At 42.3% G+C, this 24,702-nt stretch overlaps 1 protein-coding gene across 1 annotated transcript in view; it reads left to right on the top strand.

Moving 5' to 3' along the window:
• Positions 1–24,702, top strand: part of NUP93 (nucleoporin 93) — a 73,659-nt gene that overhangs the window by 1,152 nt on the left and 47,805 nt on the right. Inside the window, exons 2-3 of the mRNA XM_033157461.1 lie at positions 8,561–8,768; positions 10,090–10,207. Coding sequence (XP_033013352.1) covers positions 8,590–8,768; positions 10,090–10,207 — 297 coding nt within the window. The 5' untranslated portion in view covers positions 8,561–8,589. The remainder of the gene's footprint in view (positions 1–8,560; positions 8,769–10,089; positions 10,208–24,702) is intronic.

Genomic DNA, 24,702 nt, shown 5'->3' with positions numbered 1-24,702 from the left:
ACCTCTTTATACGAACATCTAGACTTGCACTCTCAGAAACAAGGATATGAACATATATGAAGATGAGACTGAGAGGGACTGTATTGCCTACAGCTGCTCAGTGAATCTAGAAGAGTTTACAACTCAAGTCTCATAGCTACTTGGTTACACTGCTGTTTATCATAATAAATTTGTTAGTCATTAAACTGCCATAAGACACTTCGTTGTTTTAGCTCTCTGAGATAACACAGTTTAGATCCTTGCCTCACTTTAGCAGGCTTCTGGTTGTTGCTGGGTAGTGTCAAAGCTCTGTGTACAATGGAGGAATAAAGCCCATTGAGCATAGTGGGACTATCTTCTGAGCAAATCTGCAGAAAGTGGTGGAAACTCAAAAGTGAAGGGGCAGTTGAATGCCACACAGGAAAATCTCCACAGCTGGGATGCAGCCATAGAAAAGGCCCTCTTGCATGTGCCAACGAACATAGCATCACCCTGCGTCATGATATAGAGAAGGGCCTCTCCATCTTGTGTATGGGAGAAGGAATTCCTTTAGGTTCCCTGGACTCCAAGCCATTTGGGGTTTATAAAGGTAATCTCCAGAACTTTAATTGTACCTGGAAATGTATTGCTAACTAGAGCAGTTGTCCTTAAGTGACCACAATATTTTCCCGCATTCATGAGCATCCCAAGCCACACTGTGGAACAGTTAAAGCTTCCAGAGGTTCTCTTCATAGGTAGCCTCATGTAGTACATTGCAGTAGTACAGTCTGTATGTAACCAAGACATGTTACTGTGGCTAGATACAGAAATGAACATAGTTGGTGCACCAGCCTAAATGGGGGAATGTCCTCTGGCCACAGCTACTTCGTTGGTATTCAGAAGGTGGTTGGGCCCAGGAGAATTCCCAAACTACTGTGTTTTCCCAAAAACAAGACACTGTCTTATATTTCCCCCCCCCCTCAAGAAAACACACTATGGCTTATTTTCAGGGGATGTCTTATTTTAACCGCTCCGCGTCAGTATGCTGCATAGCCACGCCTATCCAGGCCGTCTTAAGGGAGGTGCTGCATCACTATGTCTTATTTTCGGGGTATGGCTTATTTTTGGCGTGTGGCTTATATTGCGCAAATGCATAGAAATCCTGCTACGGCTTATTTTATGGGTATGTCTTATTTTTGAGGCAACACGGTATGCACCTTTATTTTTCAAGATGTCTGCTACTTTCTTTAGAAAAGACTGAACACTGCACATCCTGCTTTTCAGCAGGATTATGTAAAGCTGCAATAACTCTTCATTACTAACTAGTTAACTCAGCATGAAAACAGCGTGGAAACTACCTTGCCAAAATGATTAGTCCTGTTCCTTTCTTGCGACGAATCTCACAAAGGTCCTTGACACAGAAGTGATGTTGCAGCTATGAAATCTTGCTCTAGTTAGTGGGCATAAAAAAATTATTTTGCAGTGTTGTGCTGGAGCACCCCAGAGGCATGCTTGTGTGTTGGGGGGGGGGGGGGTGGGGAGAGAGAGACATGTAGTGTTGAATCTTGCACTATTAATTGGAATGCTTTTAGCACTCTTTTTAGAGCTGAATGTGTCTGAACTCTCTTGGACTTAGGTGGAGGAATTTTAAATACACTACTAAAAGCAGACTATAGGATTGGTATGAACTCAGCTATCACAATATGGGAAGTTCTTGATGTTCAGCAACAGAGTTATTAACTGGAATTTGTGTACAAAGCAATGTGACTTGTTTTGTCCCTTTCTGCAGAGTGGGCTGTGCATTGAAATAGCACAATGTCATTTTCTTTACTACACAAGATTGTTTTACATTGCAAATGTGCATTGTCCATTGGTGTTGTATGTGTTTATCAAGTGAACCTGCATTGCAGGGCTAGAGCTATCGTAATTGAATGGAGTCTCTGTATGAATCCTAAATTGTCTGGGCTTTGTGAAATGTTTCTTAGGACTTATCCTAAATCTCATTATACATTCTCTTTTCCTTCTCAGTCATTTTAGAGTGGTTAATCTTGAAGGCAGCCTATCAGCATGCATCTTCTCTAATTTCGTGCTCCAGTTTTATTTTCTTCAAGATGGAGCTTACCTTTTAATATGCAATCCACCAGGAATGCCTCCTCCTCAACATTGTTTAAATGAGTGGGACTTGGGGAATGGCACACAGATATATTGTCTTCTGCAACACCTTTAGGTATGGCTGTGGCATGAACACTGAACAGGTAACACCAGGCACAATTTCCACCTCACACTTTTACTCTACCTATGCACTCAGAGTAACAGGAAACTGTCTGGCATGTATGTGGAGTTGTGTGTGTGTGTGTGAGAGAGAGAGAGAGAGAGAGCGAGAGAGAGAGAGAGAGAAATTTTGTTGCCTTTAGTTCTTAGTGGATGCAAAGGAAAGAAACTCTATTTCCCTGCCTAGCAACCACAAATGCTTTTTGTATTTGCTTGAGTAATGATTCCCCAACATAGTGATTGCCAGTTGCCTTATTAAAAAAGGGTGGTGGAGGAGAGAGACCTGTGTAAGCCTCTTCCAGGATAAGGAATCAAGTTGAAGAAGGATCAGCTGGTGGCAACAACCTTGATTTGAAATGGATGAGAATCAGGGGAGGAGTAAAAGAGGTTCTAAAAAAATGGTTTAGAGCATTAGAGACTAACCTTTTGGTCCAGTGTGCTGCAACTTATCAGAGGTATGAGAGAGGCCAACTGGAGTAGCAAGTGAAGCCCCATCTGCAATGCAGGTATAGTTGTAGGCTGCATAGCTGAGAAGCAGAGAGCAGTGTTGGAGAAGCAAGCACAGGCCTCATTCTCTGCCTTAGCCAGCCTTGGGGGACCTCCTTCTCTACTGCAATCAAGCCAGAAGCTTCTACTTTCAATCTGTCACTGAAAAAAGTGCTGTAGCAGGAGTGGGGAACCCCAGGCTGCTACCTTCCAGACTTCCTTTGGGATTCTGCCCAGGTCACACCTCTCACCAGTCTTGCTTCAAATTCTGCTTGAGTGTTTTTGCCGGACTGGAATGTGTCATTGAACTCAGATAATGCCTCTTGCTTACTTTTGTGTAGGATACAGAGTGGGGTGTTAGTGTGTGTGTAGAAACTAGTGTACTGTACAAAGGTTTGATTTATGTTCATTGCTTCCTACTTTTGCCTCTGGCCCTACTTCCCCCTGACATATGACCCCCAAAAGGGAATGTGGCCCTTAGGTTGAAAAAAGTTCCTATTCTGGAACAAGAGATCCCTTTATAAATGGACACATAATCAACATGAATGAGCTGCACGCGCACACATATGCACATGCATTGTATATTGGCAAGAGTTGCATTTATCAACTAGAGGAAAATGAATGGCCCAGCATTCCATTTACCAGGTAATTGACCCATCCAGCCATGTGCAGTTGCTGGAAAGCCCTACAGGGGAGAGCAGTGTTGCCCTCAGGCACTGTTTGATATTTCTGACCACCGTCAGAACAGGATGCTGTCCTAATCTGTAGGCCCTTATGTTCTTAAGTTTCACCAAGTGATAAATTGTAGGCTGGTTATTTTTCTTAGAAGTTGGCTATTTCTCTGTTCTGTTTTCCAAACATTATAGTTTCATTTTAATGGAGGTTTTTGTTATAGAGCACAGATATTGGCTTAATGCAGCAGAAACTATTGACGGATCTTCAATCTTGTTTTTGATGAGTTTTGCTCTACCTGACTTTTGGACTACTATTTGATTCAGAGAACTTAGTTTACTACTTTCTGCCAGATCAAACTCTTTGGGGTCTCAGTTGTTGCTTTTTCCTCAGCCAGATGTGATGATTCTGGCATCATTCCGCTCATGACTGTGCTATTGCTTTCCATACTGAGCAACCACATTAAAAGTCTGACTGCAGTCCCTTGAATGCAGTAAAATTCTATCCATGTAAAGGCTATAACGCCTGTGCACCAATGGTCTGGAAAATATTGAATCCTGTCATTTGGGAAGAAAGCCCCCTATTTCTTGGCTGGTCCAGGGCTAAATAGCCATTGAACAACAAGAGCACTTAAGTATCTCGCCCCCACCCCTGCCCCTGCTGCTGTCTTCATTCAAAATTTGCCATAATCAGACCTAGCCTTCTATTGTTGGATCCTGCCTCCTGAATTCACTCCCCACAGATTGCAAAATCCAAGGGATATAAGGGAGGCTTCAGCCGAGGCAGCACTTTCCCATTTTGCTTTAATGAAACAGGATGTCCTTCCCCCGGTATTTAGCAATGTGCTATTAAAATTGTTTCCTAGTATCCATTACTGTCTGCTCGTACTTTTGGGGGGGGTGGCGGCAAAGTTTTAAGGTGTAGCTTGAATTCCAGCTTTTGTGAATGAGACTGCCGTAGTTTTAGCTGTTTTTAAGATGAGCCGAGAGTTGAAACGTTCACATACAAAACTGCTTAACCATTTTAACCTAGGAAAACTGAGCTTTCTATCTGTTTTTAAACCTACCATTTAAAAACCAAACCTGACTCTCACCAGCTAGATTTATATTGTGTGGAACTATGTATATCAGAGTTTTCTTTTACCCCTTCAAGCTTCCCTGCTAGGGTAGTGCTGAAAACTAGGTTTCTACAGGCTTCCTACAGCTGTAGTTTAGTTCCTGACTCATAATTTAGTCCCGTGGAACAGAGATGTATAAAGAGGCTCCAGTTACAGAGATGTTTATTATATTGTTTTTATTAAAACCTTAACTTTTAGAAAATGTATAGAATTCCAAGGCTTTGATTCAAATGCAGTTTTATTTGGAGATTTGTGGGACAAGCTTTCCTTGGTACAAATACCAGCCTTTGTAGGTACCCTGCCAACATTTTGCACTAGAGTTCCCATCAGTCTTGGCCAGCATAACTGCTGGCTAGGGCTGATGGGAGTTGTAGTCCACAGATCAGGATGACATCAGTTTGGGGATGGCTGATCGAGGCTAACCCAGGTTCTGAATCACATTTTGTGATCCAGTGCTATCAGCTAACCTTACCAATACCTTTGCACAGCTCAGTTTAAAAGTACTATTTTTAAATAAAAGTACTATTTTATTTTAAAATAAATGTAACAGCACCTTTTTACATTTCTAATAATTTTCAGTGAGGTTGAGCAAGGCTGGTTTGAGAGATGCCTGATCCTCACTCCGATTTTCTCCACCTACTGCCCTTCCCACCCCACTCTTGCTGTTTGGATAGAAGAAGGGCCAGATGTGGGTTAAATCTAGCAATATTCTCAGGATCATTCCAGCATTTTTACAGATTTGCATGTGTGTTTTATACTGATTTATGGTTGCTTCCCTGTGTGCTGTTTAAAAGCGAGAGCAGGGAAATGCATCATCGGAAGCAGCCCATGGAGTGTGCTTTGCTTTATATACTTATTGGCTTCATTGTCGTCACAGAAGTTTGCTGGTGCTCTTGGTGTCGTCTTACCGACGATGTAGTTAATGAAAAAGAGAAGTGAACCGGATCAAAGTGGAGCGTGTGCTGTTCCGTCTGTCAGTATCAGACGCACTGCTGCACTTTCTGGAACCGGCGGTGGCAGCCTTAACTGGGTGGGAGGGCAACTGCTTCGGTCACTGTCTGCCAGCAGAGGCTTTTCTGTTAGCGGTGCACAGTTGTTCTCTGCCAAAGGGGAAGCAGCTTGCAAGGAGATGCTGAGGCGACATCCTGTACTGCATTGCAGGGCATGAAATTGCCTTTTCTCTGTGACCTGGCTCTCTCCCTGGCTTCCATGGCAGCCGCTTGCGCTATTTATTGGATTATTGAAGTCTGATGGCCATTTACGTTAGCAAAGAGCCCAGGGCCTGGCGATAGGGGAGGTTCACATGGTCTCCATTGTCTGGAGCCAGCCTGATTATTTGCATTTTTTGGCATTTGCATGAATTCTGGGATTAGCTTTTCTTCTTCAGGAGCAAAATCTCATCAGGATGGGTAGGCCATATTTTGGGGAAAGGCATATACATTCTCTGCGCCTTGGGTTCCAGTGTGCACACTGCACACTTCCCTGTAGGGACAAGCATATTGGGGTGCTATCTGCCCTTCCAGACCCCAGTCACTGAAGCCTGTTCTTACCTACAAAGCTCTATCCTGGATTCTGCTTCTTGGTCACCCTTAAGAGTCATGGCATGTGGGGAAATGGCTTTATTTGTATCAGGGGTGGGGGACTTTAGACCCAGAGGCCAAAGGCAGCCCTCCAGGCCTCTTTCACTGTGCACTGGGGCTTTGCTCAGGCCACACACCCCTCCCTAGGCTACAGTCCTCTGATCAGCCCTGTTCCATACACTCCTCAAATGCTTTTTTTGCATTCTGGAACTGTAATAATGACTTTTGATTGCCTGGATGGAGAGATGGAAGTGTGCATAGAAACCTCTAACTGAACATAGCCTACTGTGCAAAGTGAATAATCATATATGTTCCTGTGCCTACTTTCCTGTAAGGCCCTGCCCAGCAGAGGCATGTATCACCCAGAAATTTACCCATGAGGGAATTGCAGCCCTTAGACTAAGAAAGGTTTCCACCCCATCATATACTGATACCTATTATCAGTTTGTCTGAACGATCAAGTATTGCTTCTATTTCTACCCTAATAGTGAAATGTTGCCTTAAACAGAGTGGAAGATGGGCTAATTCAGATGCTTTGGGAATTCCACAAAAGGTTAGATTGGACAGATCAACAAACTTCACATAAGAAGAGAAATAAAACTACCACAGGCAGATCAATACAAACAGAAGTGAAAAGTAAGACTGTGGAGTGGGGTTGGCACAGTGAAAATCAAGCTTTATAAATTCTGGCTTTTAAAGCACTTAACAGATTGCAGCTTGTTTTGGCATAACTTATTCCTCCCTGAGAGTTCTTTGAAATGACTCCTACGCAGGAATACATGTGAAAAGTGTTAATGTCGGATGGGAGCCCCTTGTGGGTTTTCTGGAAGATAACTGTGATTAGGATATCAGATTTTTGCCAGCTGCTGCTGGTAAGTCTTTCCTCTGAAATCTGCAAGGGTTTCAACTACAACACTGAGCTGGCTTTTATAGGAGGTCTGGAACTTCAGGAGCAGGGCCCAAAAGCACAGCCCTTCTCTACAGCAATATTTTCTAGATTTGTAGATTTTCCCTGGATCTTAAGCTTGAAATATATAGAAGAAAGTATAAAGCACCCACTTGGGATCAAAGCTTGAATTGGATGATCAGATCCCACTCCTGTAATTTGTTTTAAGACTAGCTCATTTGAAAGACCACATAGTATTTCTATTTATAGTTTTTATCTGAGTTTATCTCTATTTTATTTGTTAAACTTGCTGTACACAGCTTAGAGACAATTGTCACTAAGCAGAATATAAATTGTCAACAAACATATAAATTTCAGAGACTTGAACTTGAGGAACTTTTGAGGAAAGGGGAGTAGCACTGATGCTTCAGGGCCTTTTGGTCATAATAATACAAATAACTTATATAACATTTATTTCAAAACACTCTAACTTCATGTTTAGCTGACTCATCCTTATAACAGCCCTGTAAGATAGACGTGTTAAGATCATAAAAATCATAATCAATATCCCCATAATATATCTGGACTAGGGCTTGTCTGAAGCCACTTTGTGAGCCAATGATCAGAGCTTAAATTTAGAACCAGACTGCTTGGCTCACAGCTCATGGTGGTCCGTGGCAGTCAGCCTGTGTCACCTTTATGGCAATGGCTCTGGTGTCCATTGCTTCCAGGTCTTTGAGGTGACATAGCTATGCAGCTAAGCCTCCGTGGTAGAGCAGTGTTGGTTCCTGGCTCTCCCTTTCTTGCTTTAGAACAGGGCCGGGGACCCAAATGAGGCCTTTATCTGGCCCTTTGAAAAGCCCACAAGCAGTACAGGAGGGTTCTAGTGCTCTCCTGCTGTTGTTCCCATGCTACTCTTCTTCCAGGCCTGGAAGTAGGATACAGCCATCATGACACCGATAGCCTTATCCTTCATCATTTATTCTAGTTCTTCTTAAAGTTATCCAAGATGATAAGTGAAGTTTTTAATAAGCTTACATTCAGATTTCATTTTTTAAAGGAGAAAGCAAATCATGACAGGTTTGTTAAGAGAGACTTACCTATGCTACCCCTGTTCTGTATATTTCTTGTAGTATGGATGCTAAGCTATCCTTGCAGTTAATACTTCGTTGGAGTCGAGTAACAATGCCTTTTGTGCGATGAGCTTACCATACCACCTCTCCAGTGATAGATAGAAATTTCTATAAGCCACCAGCCTTTACAAATCCATAAATTGCTGAATCAAATTAAAAATTATACAATTTAAAACTCTGAGACCATCACTGAGACCTTTCTTTTAATGACAGTCACTAGAAATTTTACAGTCTTTACAGTTACCAGTGCATGTTTATGCTTAAGTGATGTGTAGGTGATGGACTGGGAAATACTTTGCTTTTATCCATAAAACTGACCAGAGCAAGCTTCACTCTGTTATTTTTTTCACACGGGTTAATTGGAGGCTGATATTGTTGTTGGCAGTAGCCTTTTCAGGTTGTCATGATTGTACATTCCATTCTTTCTGAGGTGCCTTTTCATACCCATTTCCCTCAGGTCAGTCCACACAGTGTGCAGTCTCGCAAATGGATGGAGAAGGGTTTGGTGAGCTACTGCAGCAGGCAGAGCAGCTTGCAGCAGAAACAGAGGGCATTGCTGAGCTTCCTCATGTCGAACGCAACCTCCAAGAGATCCAGCAAGCAGGAGAGCGCCTGCGCTCCCGGACACTGACCCGCACTTCCCAGGAGACGGCAGATGTCAAGGCGTAAGTTCCTGGTTTTCTTGAAGCTTTTGGTCTTGTTGGTAAGATGCTTATAGTAGCAGACCTAACTAGGGAGTAAACCCCAATGAACTCCTTGGGACTGAATTCTGAGTGATATGCTTAGGATTGCCTTGAAGGTCATGCTTTTTATATTCTCTGTGGAATGTGTTATGATGTATTTTTAAATTGCTTTTATGTAATTTTATTGTGGGCTGTCCTAGGCACCATTTTGGGAGGAAGGGTGAATTATTATCTGTACCCATTCCAACCTGGGTTCAGGAATGAATCTTCCTTGATTACCCTGATAGATGACCTCTATTGAGAGGGGAGATTGTGAACCTGTTTCTCGTAGTAAATCCTATTGACAGTGGTATCCTCCTGGACTGTACAAGAGATGGGTATCAGGGGCACTGTTTCACAGTTGGTCCGGTTGTATCTCCAGGGACAAAAAGTAGCACTGGATTATTGCTTCTCAGCCCTTTGCTTTTGAACTACTGGTGCTGCAGAGCACTATATTGTCTCTGATGCCATTTAACACTTACATGAAGCTGTTGGGAGTCTGAGGTGAGATGCCCATGTAGTGGAAGTTGCCCCCAGTTCCAGTCACCACACAAAGGCAGCTTAAGGTCCAAACTAGCTTACTTCTGCAGAAGATAAAGCTTCAGTAATGCAGTTTTGGATGCTGATAAATACATATAGCTTGTAGGCTTTGCAGATACAGATACAGTAATACCTCCGCAAACATCTGCCCCGTCGACCATCCATTTCGGCGAACGTCCGTGACAAGCCCGGAAGTACTGGAAAGGGTTACATCCGGGTTTGCTGCTCACGCATGCGCAGAAATGCTAAATTGCGCCTGCACAAAGTGGCGCTTTGTCGAGTGTCCCTTTCGTCGAGCGTCTGGGGCCCTGGAACGGATCCCGGACTCAAAACAAGGTACCACTGTACAAGTACAAAGCTGCTCCAGCAATTCAGTACATGGAGTGATTTGTTTCCATGAAGGAAATGAATCTCTTCCCCATGTCCAGTTCCTCCAACAATCAGAAGTTTTTGAGCAAAGTGTCATCAGTACGTCAATGATACCCAATTCTTGTTTCTTTGTAACATCTGAGCTGGGAGTGGCTGAGAAGGCCTTGAACCAGTGTCTGCATGCAGTGGTGGGCTGGGTGAAGACTAATAAACTGAGTCTGAATCCTGGGAAGATGGGTGGCATTGCTACTCTCCCTGAAGGAGCAAGTGCATAATTTTGGGGTCCTTCTGGATCTAGCTCTGTCACTGAAAGTATGTGTAGTCTCATCCTCCTGCCTTTTCCTGTCTCTTATAGATCAGTTCTCCTTGGGTCCAGAGGTCTTGACATCTCCCACATCTCCCAGCGGTTGGAGAGTCTTAGTGCTGTAACAACATTTGAGCCTCTAGAGCCTGTAAAGGATACAGATATACAGGTAAGGGTTTTTGTGTAATGAAGTGTAAACAGTATCAGAATCAGCAGTGAACAGTAATGGGTTACTGCCAGCTTTGGGGGGAAGCAAGTGCTTGAGCTGTACGGATTGCAACACTTTTAAGTACCAGGATAGTTTCCTCACATTTTCCTATCAAAAGGGATATGTTCTGTGAAGTTAATTGTAAATTTCCCTGAGTTCTTTTCTCACCTCTCCTCCTTCAGTGATGACGAACAAATGGTATGTGCATTCTGCCTTCAATGTCTACATGTTTCAAATATTCATGCTTTAAATATTAGGATCAAAACTTTTAGTATGAGACAGTCAGGTTTGGAAAAGGATTCCACACATAGGTTGCTTAAACCTCCCTGAAGTTGGTGGGATTTTATCAGCATGAACTATGTGCTGCATTCAAGACCCATCTTTGCAAAAAGCCACCAATTCCAGAAGGCAGAATTCTGTGTTTGCCTCCCTTGTTGCATCTGTTTTCTCTTTAGGGAAAGAGTTGTAGCTCAGTGGTAGAGCTCATGCTTTGTGCGCATAAGTTCTCAAGTTCAGCCCCCAGATTCCCCAGGTAAGGCTGGGGAGGGGGGAGACTCTTATCTGAATCTCTGGTGAGCAGCTTCAAGTGATTGTAAGTAATACTGATGCACAATCTTATTTTCAGTACAGAATTTGGGTTTTCTTGTACTGAATTTGAAGTGTAAGTACAATCTGTCCTCTTTTCAACATTATTCCTTTACTTAATCAGCTGCCTCTTCATCTCCCCACCACACCGCACCATTGTGTTGTAGTGGGTGGCACTGGCAGATTCATTAGGATTCCAGACTTTCAAATAAAGGCAGACAGAACTGCAGCTACTACATCCTTGTAAAGTTCTGTTTTCTTTTCAATCAAGGCTTTAGCAGGAGTGGATGTCTATAAAATTTGTGCTTTGAATGGCTCAGTAGTATTATTTGGCCCAAGGTCTTAGCCCGTCAGGCTCCCTGCCCTCTTCTGTTAATCAATTGAGTGTCTTGCTGATCTGAACTTGTTTCTTAAACCATATTTTTTTTTTACTGTTGATTGGGGAGAGGCATGCCAAATTGCATCTTGGTTAATTATGTGAATTATTTAGCAGTAATAAACTTAGATGGCTGATACAAAAAGACGGTAGTTTCGGAAATGGCTCCCATTAGAGTAATTGATGAGGAATCTTGTAGTAGATTCCTGTCACTTGAGAGTGGGGTGAGTTTTTTCTTGGGTACATGAGTCTTTGTATTTTGGAGGGATTTCATTTTCTCATTTTCATATCCATTTTGAAGGCAGACAGTGTGGCACTGAAGATAGGCATGCCTTCATAGGTTACTATTGAGCTCATGGGGTGCAGCAACCAGTGAACCACTGGGGTTCCTTAGGACCCTCCCAATATGGTTAAAAAAAAGGAGAGTCATTAAGGGGGAACACATGGCTTCCTTTCTGTTGTACTGCTCTGAGGAATGGCAGGACTCAGGCTGTGCTAGAGGAACACAAAGCTCTGGTGTTGCTTCAGCATCAAACAACCTGAGCCTGAACCCTAATTACTAAAATGAGAATACCAAATCCATTTGAAGGCCCCAACCTATCAGATACTGAAGGTTATGTCATTATTTGTGTAGATCACGGAGGAGGAGCTGACCAAGAATTTAGGAGGTTGTGATCAAAATAGGATTTTCATTCCATGGAGTGGGGTCCCATCAATCAGGAAGGCACATCAGCTTGCTTAGTGTTGATCTGTAGCTGCTTAACCTTTAGCCTTTGTTAGGGAATAAATTTCCTTACAAATAAAATTCTATTCTTTTAATCTATTTTTGTTGTTTTCTTGTTTAAATTGTTGACCTGCCCCAACAATCTTAAATCTGAGCAGTAGCTGGAGGACCACTTGCAATCGGATGTTGTAATTAAATTAGGACTAGGCCTTCAGAGAAATTCCATACCCCTAAATTTATTCTTCCACCATGACAGAAAATGGTTGGATGTTGGGTTTGTTGAAAGGCATGTCATCATAAGGTGAGGAAGAAGCCTAATTGCCTTTTCACATGATAAGGAGTGATGGACTATTTCCACCAGTTGAAGACTTGGGAGAAAGTTGCAGCTGGTCCTACCTCCCAAGTGAATGTAAGTCACAGTGATCTTGGGCTTACATCCTCCTTTGTCTTCCTCTGGTTATGGGTACGGGAGGAGGTTAGAAGCTTTAATTTTCATTTTCAATCAAGTACAGGTGGTTGTGATGGTTCAAACTTGATAGACTATGGTTAAACTTAGCTGTGGTTTGTTGAAACACACCAACTTCAAACTGTGCTTAATGAGATTTTCTCATTTCAACAAATCATAGTGAAAATTAACCACAGTTTGGGGGGCCATATGACAGCAGTTAATTGAAAATGAAAGCAGAAGCATGTGGTTGTGTCAGAGGAAGAAGAGGGAATGCATAAGTCCAAGACTGGCTATGGCTCCACCTCATCACACTAAACCCTAGTTATAACATTATATTCTAACATAGCCTAAGGGGTGGGGGGTTGCAAACTCATGCCTGTTCCCTTCGCACATTATGCTTTAACTGTACTTTTAAAACATCTAAGATGCATACCTCAGAACTAGTGTGGGAAAAGCAGCCCAAAGTGCAGAACAAAGAGGTCCTGTTCTCAAGCAGCTGTTTTTTCTCTTGCAATATTTCATTTGATTTTGTATTGACATCACTGCTACATTTCAGGTATTAGTCTGTGCTCAGTGCAATTCCCACTTAATCTGCCTGGAATTAAAGATGACACATCCCGTAAATGTGAAATGCATTTGTAATAATAGGCACAGTGATGTTTACTGGGGTTCCTTTAGTGTTACGGTGAATCCACAATCTCTTCAGCTTTTAAATCTTTGGCTTCAGAATTGCCAGTAAGATGACAGGCTTAATGGCATTATGCAAAATCTGTTATACTGAGCTGTACACTTTGGGTTATTTCGCTGTGGTTAAATCTGCAAGGAATACATTCTGCTTTTTAGCTGTTCAAAAAGTACCTTTTAAAAAAATCATATCGAGTACAGGTAACTTGCTTTACTTATGTGATCACAGCTTTTCACAGGTGGGTGGGGAAGGAAGGAAGAAACCACCTCTCCATTTATTTGTTCCTCCCCCCCCCTCACATACCTGTGCAAAAATGTGATTGTGAGTTTAGCCAACATTGGGAAGGAAGCACAAGGACTCTGGAACCCTTGTGCCTCCTTCCCAAAGCTTAGCAAGTACTTAGGCTTTGAGAGTGACAGGAGGGCTCTGGGGCATTGCCAGAGCCCTCATGCTGCTTTTCTGAAGCCAGGTACGCAGCCCTTCACCTTGTGATAGGTGCTTGTGCCTGATATCCTCTTGCTGGTAACAATGGATGCTTTGCCACTGTCCCCAACAGTCTAGTGGTTCTACTTTTGAATGTCAGGTCAGTCCGTAACAGAACCCTGCTGATCCATGATCCTGTTGTAGATGAGGAGGCTGGCTTAGTGCATCACTAAGACCTGGGTGTGGGAAGTGGGTCGGCTAAATTTAACTCCACTCTGGTTGCCCATGTATTCAAACTTGCATCTGGTGTTGGGCAAAAGAGACTGGCTAGGGATGCTCTAGTTGTGCTGCCCACCATACTGCTAATCAGCCTCCCTGACTGAGCTGGCCAAGGTTGAATTGGGTGTGATGTCAGGTTAGAGCAAACAAGAGCTGTGCTTTAAGGTGACTTCAGCATCCACAGTGAGGATGCCTCAGATCTAGCTCAGGAGTTCATGGACTTTATGGCAACCATTGGGCTGTTTCAAATGATCATCAGTCCAATGCACACAGCAAGACATACTCTTGATTTAGTCTTTGCTCTATGTGGGGAGGGTGGTGGTCTGGAAATATAGGGGTTGAGGTTTGGACTTTCAGCAACAATTCTCACTTGCAAGAATTGACAGTGCATCCTAAAAAATGTCCACCCGAACATTGCTCTTTTGCCTAAAACACAGCAACATTGTTTGCTTAGTTTGCTTATTGACTTACTGAATTGTTCAAGAGATAAATTAAATTTTCACCTCTTGAATGTTCAGACAGATTCATTCAAAGGCAGATTTGTTCGGTTATGACCCAAACTGGTGTGTGTATTAATGCATTAACCATTTCTTATTTAAATTCCACTCTTATTTGGTCCCAGGGTAAGCAGGAATGCCAGTTGATTGAGTTGAGGCATCAAAGAGTGCTGCTGTATTTACAGTAAATAAATATTAAAACAAAAGAAACTGTAGGAGTGTGTGTAAAACTACCTATCATGGAAAGATAGCATGTGCATTTGTTTTGCATTTGTTGCTGTGCTACTTTTGTCTCTGGTCCCACCTGCAATGGGAATGTGCCCCACTTAAGATGATTACCCAGAAGGGAACATTTCCCTTTTGCTGAAAAAGACTCCACAGCCCTGCGTTAGAGTTACCAGTAGTCTAATAAAATCAGAAGAAAGTGGGCAGATGGCAGGTGTGTCCCATGCTCTCTCTCGTTGCCTCATATTTCTGCATTCCTTGTTGGCTGAGCAATGGGGATGGGCAAATAGCTGAGCAAGAGTGTTCCTTCTTTGTGAAGACTCTGCCCACCCCAATACTATTGAAATGCAGCCAGGCTTTAGTGGTCTCTGAAGTGCTGGATTGTGCCTGGATTCAACGCCTGTCCAAAATGTAGGCTCTGGTGCGCTAATGCACTTCGTGAATATTTCATTTGGTATTCTTGGTTCAGAACGCAGCCTGTTGTTTCCAAAAGCTGTTGGAGAGATGTACTAGGTTTTGTTGTGCTGAAACCTCCACAAAGAATAAGAGCTTTCCATTTGGTGGCAATCAGAATGTGCTGGGCAGTAGTTTGTTTGCTTGCTTGCGTTCTGCTATATGTCACCAGAAACAAATGGATAAATCTTAAGGGCTGAAACCTCATACCTTCAATGCTGACTGAAGATTCTGCTCCAGAGTATCAACGCAAGAAGGAATACTGCATGAGTACCAGTTGCTTTTGTTTCTAATTTATAAGTTCTAAGCTGAAGATGTTCAACATTCTGCAGCGACAGCTCTTTAGAGTCCATCATATGCTGTAAAATAATCATGAGATTGCTACTTACTAGATCTCAGTGGGTTAAAGAATGCTCTGTCAGAGCAAATGCTATATCATTTCAGAAATAGATGAGACATCTCTTTTCCTAATTCCTTTTACGAAATGTTGCATGGCTGTATTCATTTTGACTTGGGTAGAATACGGTTTATGAAGTTGGCATGTTTTTGTAAAAAAAATTTTTAGAAAAGGTAAAGGACCCCTGACAGTTAAGTCCAGTTGCAGACGACTCTGGTGTTGCGGCGTTCATCTTTGACCGAAACCAGAGCAGTGCATGGAAACGCTCTTTACCTTCTCGACGGAGTGGTACCTATTTATCTACTTGCACTTTTTGGCGTGCTTTCGAACTGCTAGGTTGGCAGGAGCTGGGACCAAGCAACAGGAGCTCACCCTGTCGTGGGGATTCAAACCACCGACCTTCTGATAGGCAAGCCCAAGAGGCTCAGTGGTTTGCCACCTGCGTCCCTTGTAAAATGGAGATAAAACTAAATACATTGTGGTCAAGTTTGGATATAATATGAAACGATGGTTAGTTTGTAACAAAAGCAAGAGCATCAAGTCTCCTCCTTTTGATTGAGCTATATGCCACTGTGCCCATTGTACACAGAAATGAGTAATTTTAAGGGGAACTCCCTGTTGCCCTACTTTACTGCCCTTGATCTGGACACTAGACTTCTGTTGATGTAACCTGCATTCACATTTTTTGCTGCTGCATCAAACTGTTGACTCATGTTGAGCTTGAGGGTCTACTAAGACCCCTAAATCATTTCTACATGTACTACTGGCAAGCTAAATGTCCCCATTATATTTGTGCAGCTGGTTCTTCCTACCTAAGTGCAGAGCATTACATTTGTCCCTATTAAAATTCATTTTGTTAGTTTGGGCCCAGTTCTCCAGTCTGTTAAGGTCATAGTGAATCCCAATTCTGTATTCTGCAGCATTAGCTATCCCTCTCAGTTTCATGTCACCTGCAAATTTGATGTGCATCCCCTAAATACCTTTATCCAAGTTGTTTATAAAGATTCTGAACAACAAGAGGCCCAGGACAGAACCCTGTGGCACCCCCCTTATCACTTTTCCCCAGGATAACGAGGAACTGTTAGTGAACACTCTTTGGGTGTGAGACATGATGTTGCAACACAACCACATGTCTTGTGCAAGCAGCATCCCACCCAGGCTTGCAGTTTGCCAGACACCATAACAGCTGGGGTGGCAAAATGTTTTTGTACTACACACCTGGAAAAAAGAGAGGTTTTACTAGGAGTAGACCTTTTGAAATTACTAGACATTGTTAACTTAGGCCTCCTAATTTCAGTGGATCTACTCTTTAGTAGAATGTAGTTGGCTACAACCCACAGCTCCATGTTTTATCTGCAGATTTCCATATTATCTTAATTGGAGGAGGTTGTAGGGCTGATGAAAGTACCAGATGCTCTCAGGTTTGAACCTCAATCAGCCTTCACCAATAGTTGACAGGGGCTGATGAGAGTTGTAGTGCAACACATTTAGAGGGCAGCAGAATGGTAACTGTTGAACTAAATACCTAAGCAGTTTGTCTCTCTTTTTTTTGTCTATCTGCTGATCTGCCATTTTTATTTACGGTTTAAAGTGCTGCATTTTATAAAATTTTATACCTTGGGGTGACCACAGGATATAGGATAAAAAATTACTCTGCAGTACTAAAATACTGCATGGACCAGGAAGGTAAATCTGTTTTGATAGCTGTGACAACAAGTTGGGTTTCATTCCTACCTTAAGATTTCAGCTGTTGTGCTTACAGCTGAGGTTAGGCTTTTACTGGAGAGTGAGTTTCAAAGGGTGTATCACATATTTACGGTAATATTGAAGCATTGATTGTTGACTTATTTGTAGACATTAATACAGAACTATTTCCTTACTTGGTGCCTTGGAACGTCCATTAAGCTTTTGGCTTTGGGCCAGGATAGGTTGCAGTTCTGCAGTTTATAATGCACGTTGGCCATCTGTCCTTAGAGTACTAATGCGAGTTTAATTTTAAAAGCACATGAAGCCTGCAGTTTCTTTTGTTTTAATATTTATTATCTTGCCAATACTAGGAAGGATGGCTCTTTAATGCACATTACTCAGGTTTGTCTTATTTTAAAAAGCATAGCATAGAAAAGACATGAACATCATTATGCTTTGTGTATTGTATTGTATTGTATTGTATTGTATTGTAGTCTTGTCATTTCAGTCTGGACACATCACATCTTGGGATTACCTTTAGAAGTAGCATTGTTCATTTGGGTGTGGTAAATATGTAAACAAATAAATGATACATATTTTATGTAACAGCTTCTTGAATTGATGGTGGTTTGGGGATGATTGGTTATGATATGATCGGAAACAGCACTTTGATTTAAAAGTTCCCTTGCTTTCTGTGTGGAGCATCTCTCTGGATTTTTGCAGATGTTTTCAGCCAGCAGGTCCAGATCAGAGTTCATCCATGGTGCCTAATGACAACCCTATAGAACGCAATATAGGCAAGACTTGCTGGCTCAAGTGGGAGTGAACTTATGTCAGTAATGTTTAAGCTGCCCTTGATGAGGAGGTGCTGGTGATCTTGTGGGCAAAGTGAAATCCAGGACAGCAGTGTCTTGGCTTATCTTCCCCACTACTCTTGAGTGACGTTGGCATATTTTCAGTATCAACAATCTTGGGAACAATTTTTTTTTTCTTCCAGTAGCACCTTAGAGACCAACTCATACCAATAACAAACTTAGTTTGTCTCTAAGGTGCTACTGGAAGAAGGAAAAAATATTTTGTTTCGACTAACAATCTTGGGCTTTATGATTGGCAGTGGAGGGCCTGTTGGTGGTAACACCACTGTTGTGTGCTGCCTTGTCAGTACTGGGTAATTTAAAGACATTGTTTCTGGCATCTTTGACATTATTAGTTAATTGTGGGGCATTTGGTTTGTTTTAAAGGGTTTGTATTGCTTTTATTGCTTTGTTGACTGCTGTCCCAGGCTCTCTTGGGAGGAAGGGTGGATGAAAAGCAAATTATTATTATTATTATTATTAATAAAGCAATGATAATAAAAATAAAAATTAGTTGGATTTTTTATTTTGTAACGAGATAACCTCTCACAATGTGTAAGCTAAAATACTCTCATTTTGTTGTATCAATATGTATATGTTATAGAATACTTTGTTACATTGGGTAGTTTAAGGCTGATTTGTATGAACATTAGAAAATTATATATATATTGCAGTCAGTATTTATGCTAACAAAAAAGGCATGTAAACACATGGTTTTTCAGCTATTAAGCAGGTGTGATTAATAAGGTCTGCATATTTGAATTGCTCTATTGATTGCATTGTATTATATTATGTGCCAACATACTTCAGCACAGCCAGAAAGAGGGCATTACCATATAGCATTTTAATTTATGCAGTGACAATGACTATTTATAGGCTTAAATAATTACAATGCCAATTTGGGTCAGTCTACTCTACTTCTTTAGTTACTTGCTGCTGCAAGAGATAATAAACTATCTGCAGGAGGGTGAATTAATAGGTGTCTCGGTAGACCTGAAAGGGCAAGAATTTGATTGCATTCTTTAAACCCTTTTTCTAATTAAAAACATTTTCTATTACAGAGGTGGGCATTCTGTCTTAACCCTTGGGCGTAACCCTCTCCCCCTCCCCTTTATTTGAATTGGGGCAGGCTGTATCTGTTGTGAATCATAGGTTTCTAAGCAGGTAGTTTTCACATTTTCATCATGGATGTAGTGGTTAACATGGAAAAAATAAATGCCAACTATGAGTCATACAGTTTCAGGGCCAGGCTTGAGTGATGTAAGGTTGTATCTAAATCTAGTTTTGGCATGACCGTTCTCCAGCTCAGGATCATTGTCAATGTTATTTCCTGGTTGTTCTGCTGCAATTAAAGCCAGGATCCCTGTGTTCATGCCATGTAGCATTTCATAAAGACAAAAGGGCCAGATCTGGGGTCAGGAACAGGGAGGAGGAGGAGAATATATCCCAGGGTGCACATGGCTTGTACCAAGCCCCAATCCACTGAAATGATTTACCGGTAGGTTCTGGTGCCATGTGCCATCATTACACTGGAGATCTTGATAGTCAAGTGGTGGAACCTAGACCTGGTGGGGCACCTAGGAGGTCACATGGATGATGCCTAGGTCCCCAGTCTGATCTCTTAAAAAAGGAACAGTAGACACTTAAGCAGTATAGGTGTACAGGTACTTAGCACCTAAAGTGTTGCCTTTGCATCTGAGAACAAAAGATGGTGTGAGATGTTGGTCTAAGCTCTGAGAGTGCTGAAACTCACTTCAGTTAATATCTTGGAAGCTATAGGTGTAAAATTTCAAGAAATGTTGAAGCTATGGGGATAAACAGCTGTGGTATGGAGAAAACTATTTTACACCATTTACAGCAAATTTACATCATTTCTCAATGTACTCACCAGGTGTATTCACATTCTGCTATAGACAAACAAAAATCTATTGATTTTGTTGTGTCTCTTTTTTCATTTTACAGTCTTAAGTTCCGTTCACCACCTTTCTGCATCACTTTGTAGTTTTTTAAAAAAAATCTTCATGAAGTTTTGCAACAATGTACCGGTAGTACATGTTTCTCTTAGGTGTGGATTGTAAGATTCTGATAAGGATGCATTTCAAAAGACAGCTGTGTTTTAGTTTGTGTATTGTTTTTGGAAGTGTGAATTAAACCAAATTTATGCTCCAGGCCTACATTCTATAATGTAGGGTATAAATTTCAATAATTTGGAGCAGCCCTTTCTTGGGACCATTTGTGGGGTGAAATGGCCCTAAGAGAAAGAGAAATAGCTGGATTTAATTGCTTTCTGCATGGTTAGTGCAGAAGGATTACAATTACTGGTAGCTTGAAGCTTTATTTCCACTGAAGTGAAAGCATTGTTGGACTGTATTGAAGAGATTTTTCTCAATATCTAGTAGTGGATTAAGACCATTAATTACCAAGCTCTTGCTATGAGTCAGTAAAATGGAAAGGTGAGTGCCTGTCCGTTCCATGTGTGTGTGTGTGTGTGTGTGTGTGTGTGTGTGTGTACACACCCATCCACACCCATAATGACTCCTGCTGCTTTCTTGCTGGCTCTACCTGGCAAGTAATTTGTGGTCAGCACCAAGGCAGTTATTTCTAACCTAAGGTTACCAGATTTTTTTTCAATGAATCCGGGGACACTTCAAACAAACAAACAAATACTACATGTTCGGGACGTTGATGCTGCAGCGATGGTGGTGGCAGAAGGGCGGCTGCCGCCTTGACCTCAACCGCCAACTTTCCCCTTCCTCCGAGGCTTCTATCTCCTTTCTCCATGAGACTGGGCAGCCCGAGTTGTTGGTTCTTTGGTGGTGGGGAAGCAGTGCGCAGTGGGTCAGACATGGAAAGCGGAGAAGGAGGGCTGAGAGCGGCAGCGGCTGTGAGACTCGGGCAGCGCGATGCCTCCCTTCCCATCGGAGTAGCCCCAATCTCATTCCTACTTGTGTTAAACAGGAGGAGGCGGGGTTCCCTCAGCTGGGAAGGGAGGCTTCCCATTGCCTGAGAGATCCCTGCCCCCTCCTGCTTGCACGCAAGCTCTGATAGGCAGCATGAAGCCTCCCTTCACAGCTTAGTTGCTGGGCTCAGGGAAGGTGGAGGCAGCCTGGAAGCTGCATCTTAGAGCCCCTGCACCACCATCATATGGGGACTTCCGAGCAGCTCCTGAAGCCAGCCAGAGCTAACTGCTCCGGGCTGCTGAGACTGCCACCGCTGCATTTCCCGGGGACATTAGTTGAAATCTGGGGACATTCCGGGGATGAAATTTGTCCTGGGACTTATTCGCAAATCCGGGGACTGTCCCTGGGAAACGGGGACGTTTGGTAACCCTATTCTAACCCCATATGTCAGGCTCTCCTCTCTGCTTCCCTTTGTTAATCAGACTGCCAGTGAGATGTGCTTGCAGCTGCCTATAATTATTAGATTTGGTAAAGATGACTTTTAAAAGCAGAAGGGAGGCAGGGGAAGGATCTGAAAAATGGTTACTAACTTTAACCAGTCCTGAATGATTTTTTTTTAAGCTGACAAGATCAAATTAGCAGTCTAAAGGTCAGTGCAGTCGTTTAAATTCACATTAAAGTGGAGTAATATTCACTTGTGCTGACTTGTCCTACAATTGAAGGGTGGTGGTATATCTGTTCTCTTTTTCTAGGAAGAGAACTCAAGGCACATTATTAAAGCAGACAGCTGATGCATCTTTTAGGGGGCTTGGAACTAAGAATGGGACTGTGTGCAAGGCACCTTGTTGCCCATGTGAAAGGGATAGCATAGCTAAACATTGGAGGCATGGGGAGGTTAGGTTGGTTTGGGGTTTAGTATTTTCAACCCAATATATCCAAATGTTTACTCAAAGCAGTGGTGGGGACCCTGTTTCTCTCTCAGTATTGTTGGACTACAGCTCCCATCAGCCTTAGCCAGGATGTCCAGTGGGCAGAGAAGATGGGAGTTGTAATCTAAGAATATCTGCAGGGCTACGGATTTCCCATCTTAAATTCAGGTGTTATAAATGGGTTCTTTTTGACATTATTAAAGACTCCAAGATTAGGCTAATGGAAGCAGTTGGTGGTGGTGCTTATATGCTTTGGTGATGGGTATCTTGGGAATTTTACATCTCTGGGGATTCTGTTCCTAGACAGGGTGCTGATAATAAAAATGCTGTTAACTCAAAAGTGGTATATGTGTGTGAATGAGAGGGACAGAGGGAGTTAAAAAAGCACTGGCTTAACATGGCTAAAGCCTCACAATCTAAAGTTGTATTCTGTTTGAACAGTCTGACTGAGAGCCATTTTAATGTACCGGTAGCTTTCATTTGACTTCTACAGAGCAGTGCCTTGTAACATGAGGGATTTCAGTTTGGCTTGCCTCTGCTCTTGCAGTTGTCTGATGGAAAGATGTTGGCCAGGTTAGGGTTCTGAGTTAAAAACCCAGAGTTGTGTGTTTGTCGTTGTACATGATTTGCAGAAGGATTAATAAGCAGTGCAAAACATAAGACTTGCTGCTTGATCGTACCTACTGCTGTAGCTGTTGCAACACAAGCAGAGACTTCTACTGCAGTATCCTGTGCAAGGAAAGCTGAGCAGACCAGCACTATCCTACCTTGCTTCCTTCTAAAATCAGACAAGCACCACTTTCCCTGTTTCACTTTTTGCCAGTGCTGGGAGCTCTGAGCCTCTGTGGCACAAGGAAATTTCCCTTCCCTGCAAACAAAAGAAGCAGCAACTTCTTCAGCTGGGAAAGGAGAGGGGCGGAACTGCCTGCTTGCATGGGAGGAGAAGGAGCCAGAGCCCTTGACCCCTGCTGTGCCACATGTGCAACAGAGCCTGGGATCAAGCCCTTAGTCCTCCTTGGCCCTTTTAAAGCCACCATAGTTGCACTTGTGTCAAGCCAGCCACCTTAACTTTGAGCTGATGTTTTTAAAATGATTCTTGTTTTCCTTTGTCTGTGCACAGGCTGAAAAGGTTTTGAATATTCACCGCACTTCATTATTTGGGAAGAAAACCCCTCCCCGTACAAACAGGCCAACAAATTCCTCTTAGACCAAACCTTCAACAACACAGTCCTTTGGATAATGGACACTTGTTACTCTTTGTTTGATTACATCTCAATTATCACTTGATGGCAAGAGCGCAATTAATACCCTAGGTTGTTTGTTTAAAAAACTCCTAATTAAAACCAATTCCTGCTTTTTCCTTGTGTGTGTGTATAAAAGCCAGCATTCTGTCAGGCTGCTGAACTGTGAGTGAGCTCTCCTTTCAGCCGGGCAAAAGACACCATTAATTGGTGAGCGGGATTTTCATGGCAGAATCAGCACAGCCCGCATGAGTGCCAATCTTTACTGCCACTTAAAGGAGGAAACTCCCCACCTTCCCTCCCAGACCACTGCGGGAAGGGTATCACTCTCTGCTGTATAGGACATGTCTACACTGCAGTCCACTGCACCACACACTTGCAAGGCAGTGGTTTGCAGAACTGTCATCGCCTTTAGACCTGATCATTATCCCTTGTAATTTCTGCCAAATTCAAAGGGAAAATGCTCCATTCTGTTTATGCAGCAGTGGGCTAAGCTTTGCCAGCAAAGTCTGGCTTCAGGAATCAATGCTGGTGGCTGCTTGAGATTTTCTGGTTTGGTTTTTCTGCTACCTGCTAGATTAAGGATTGGGACAACCCTGCAAACCAAGTGCATAAAAATTTCTATCTCACATTATTTTTTATTTTTGTTTTAGTCTGCTTGATCATACATCATTCATTCATTCATTTGGATGTACCACTCTGATTGTATTTACAGTTGCTTCCCCAGAGATGTTGTGTTTTACAGTAGCCATGTTTGTACGTAATAATACTAATATATAAAGCAAGTTTAGTAAGCCATATTGTAAATATGTTGCAAGCTAGTGCTCATAGCTCAAATATTTTCACTTTGTGGCCCCATTTGCACTAGCAGGTAAAGAAGCATGGTGTCTGAATCTAGGTTGGGACACCATGGGAAGCTCTTTATTTTTTATTTTTTTATTCATTCATTCATTCATTCATTTCTCTACTACTTTATATTTTTAAGAAAGCAGTTTACAACCTGCCCTGAAACATCAAATAAAAACAATCCAAAATAAAACATTACAGAAGAAAGTCAAATATAAAGTATACACAGCCAGTGTGGTGTAGTGGTTAAGAGCAGTAGACTCGTAATCTGGGGAACCGGGTTCGCTTCTTCGCTCCTCCACATGCAGCTGCTGGGTGACCTTGGGCTAGTCACACTTCTTTGAAGTCTCTCAGCCCCACTCACCTCACAGAGTGTTTGTTGTGAGGGAGGAAGGGAAAGGAGAATGTTAGCCGCTTTGAGACTCCTTTGGGTAGTGATAAAGCGGGATATAAAATCCAAACTCTTCTTCTTCTTCAAATCAATATTATCTAAAAGATTTCAAAATAAAACATTGCAAAGGACGTCAATTCCAGAATGTACATTTAATGCAGCAAAGTTAACCAAAAAATCTTAATCTTTCAAAAGAAAACATTACTAAACAAAGTCAAATATAAAATGCACATTTAAAATATAATTAGCAAGAGAATAAAATATTTTATTAAGCATAGAACATACCTACTGCTGTTGCTGCCAGTGGTGGTTCATGGCAGGTGGCAGCTGTGGAAACTCAGTCACCTGAGTCTGCAAACATGACCTTTGGCCCTTTTGTAGCTGGAGTCAGTCAGGGCCTCACCCAGGCTAGGAGGGAAAAGGCCTGCAAGGAAGGGAGCAGGTCTTCCAGGACTCACAGCCAGGATATCATGGTTGGAATACCCACTTGTGTAGTGGGAATGTTTTCACAGCTTAT

Source organism: Lacerta agilis, chromosome 8 (genome assembly GCF_009819535.1).
Source record: "Lacerta agilis isolate rLacAgi1 chromosome 8, rLacAgi1.pri, whole genome shotgun sequence".
NCBI classification, from domain to species: domain Eukaryota; kingdom Metazoa; phylum Chordata; class Lepidosauria; order Squamata; family Lacertidae; genus Lacerta; species Lacerta agilis.
The sequence above is the reverse complement of the archived record's forward strand: the minus strand, read 5'-3'. Positions and strand labels throughout refer to the sequence as shown.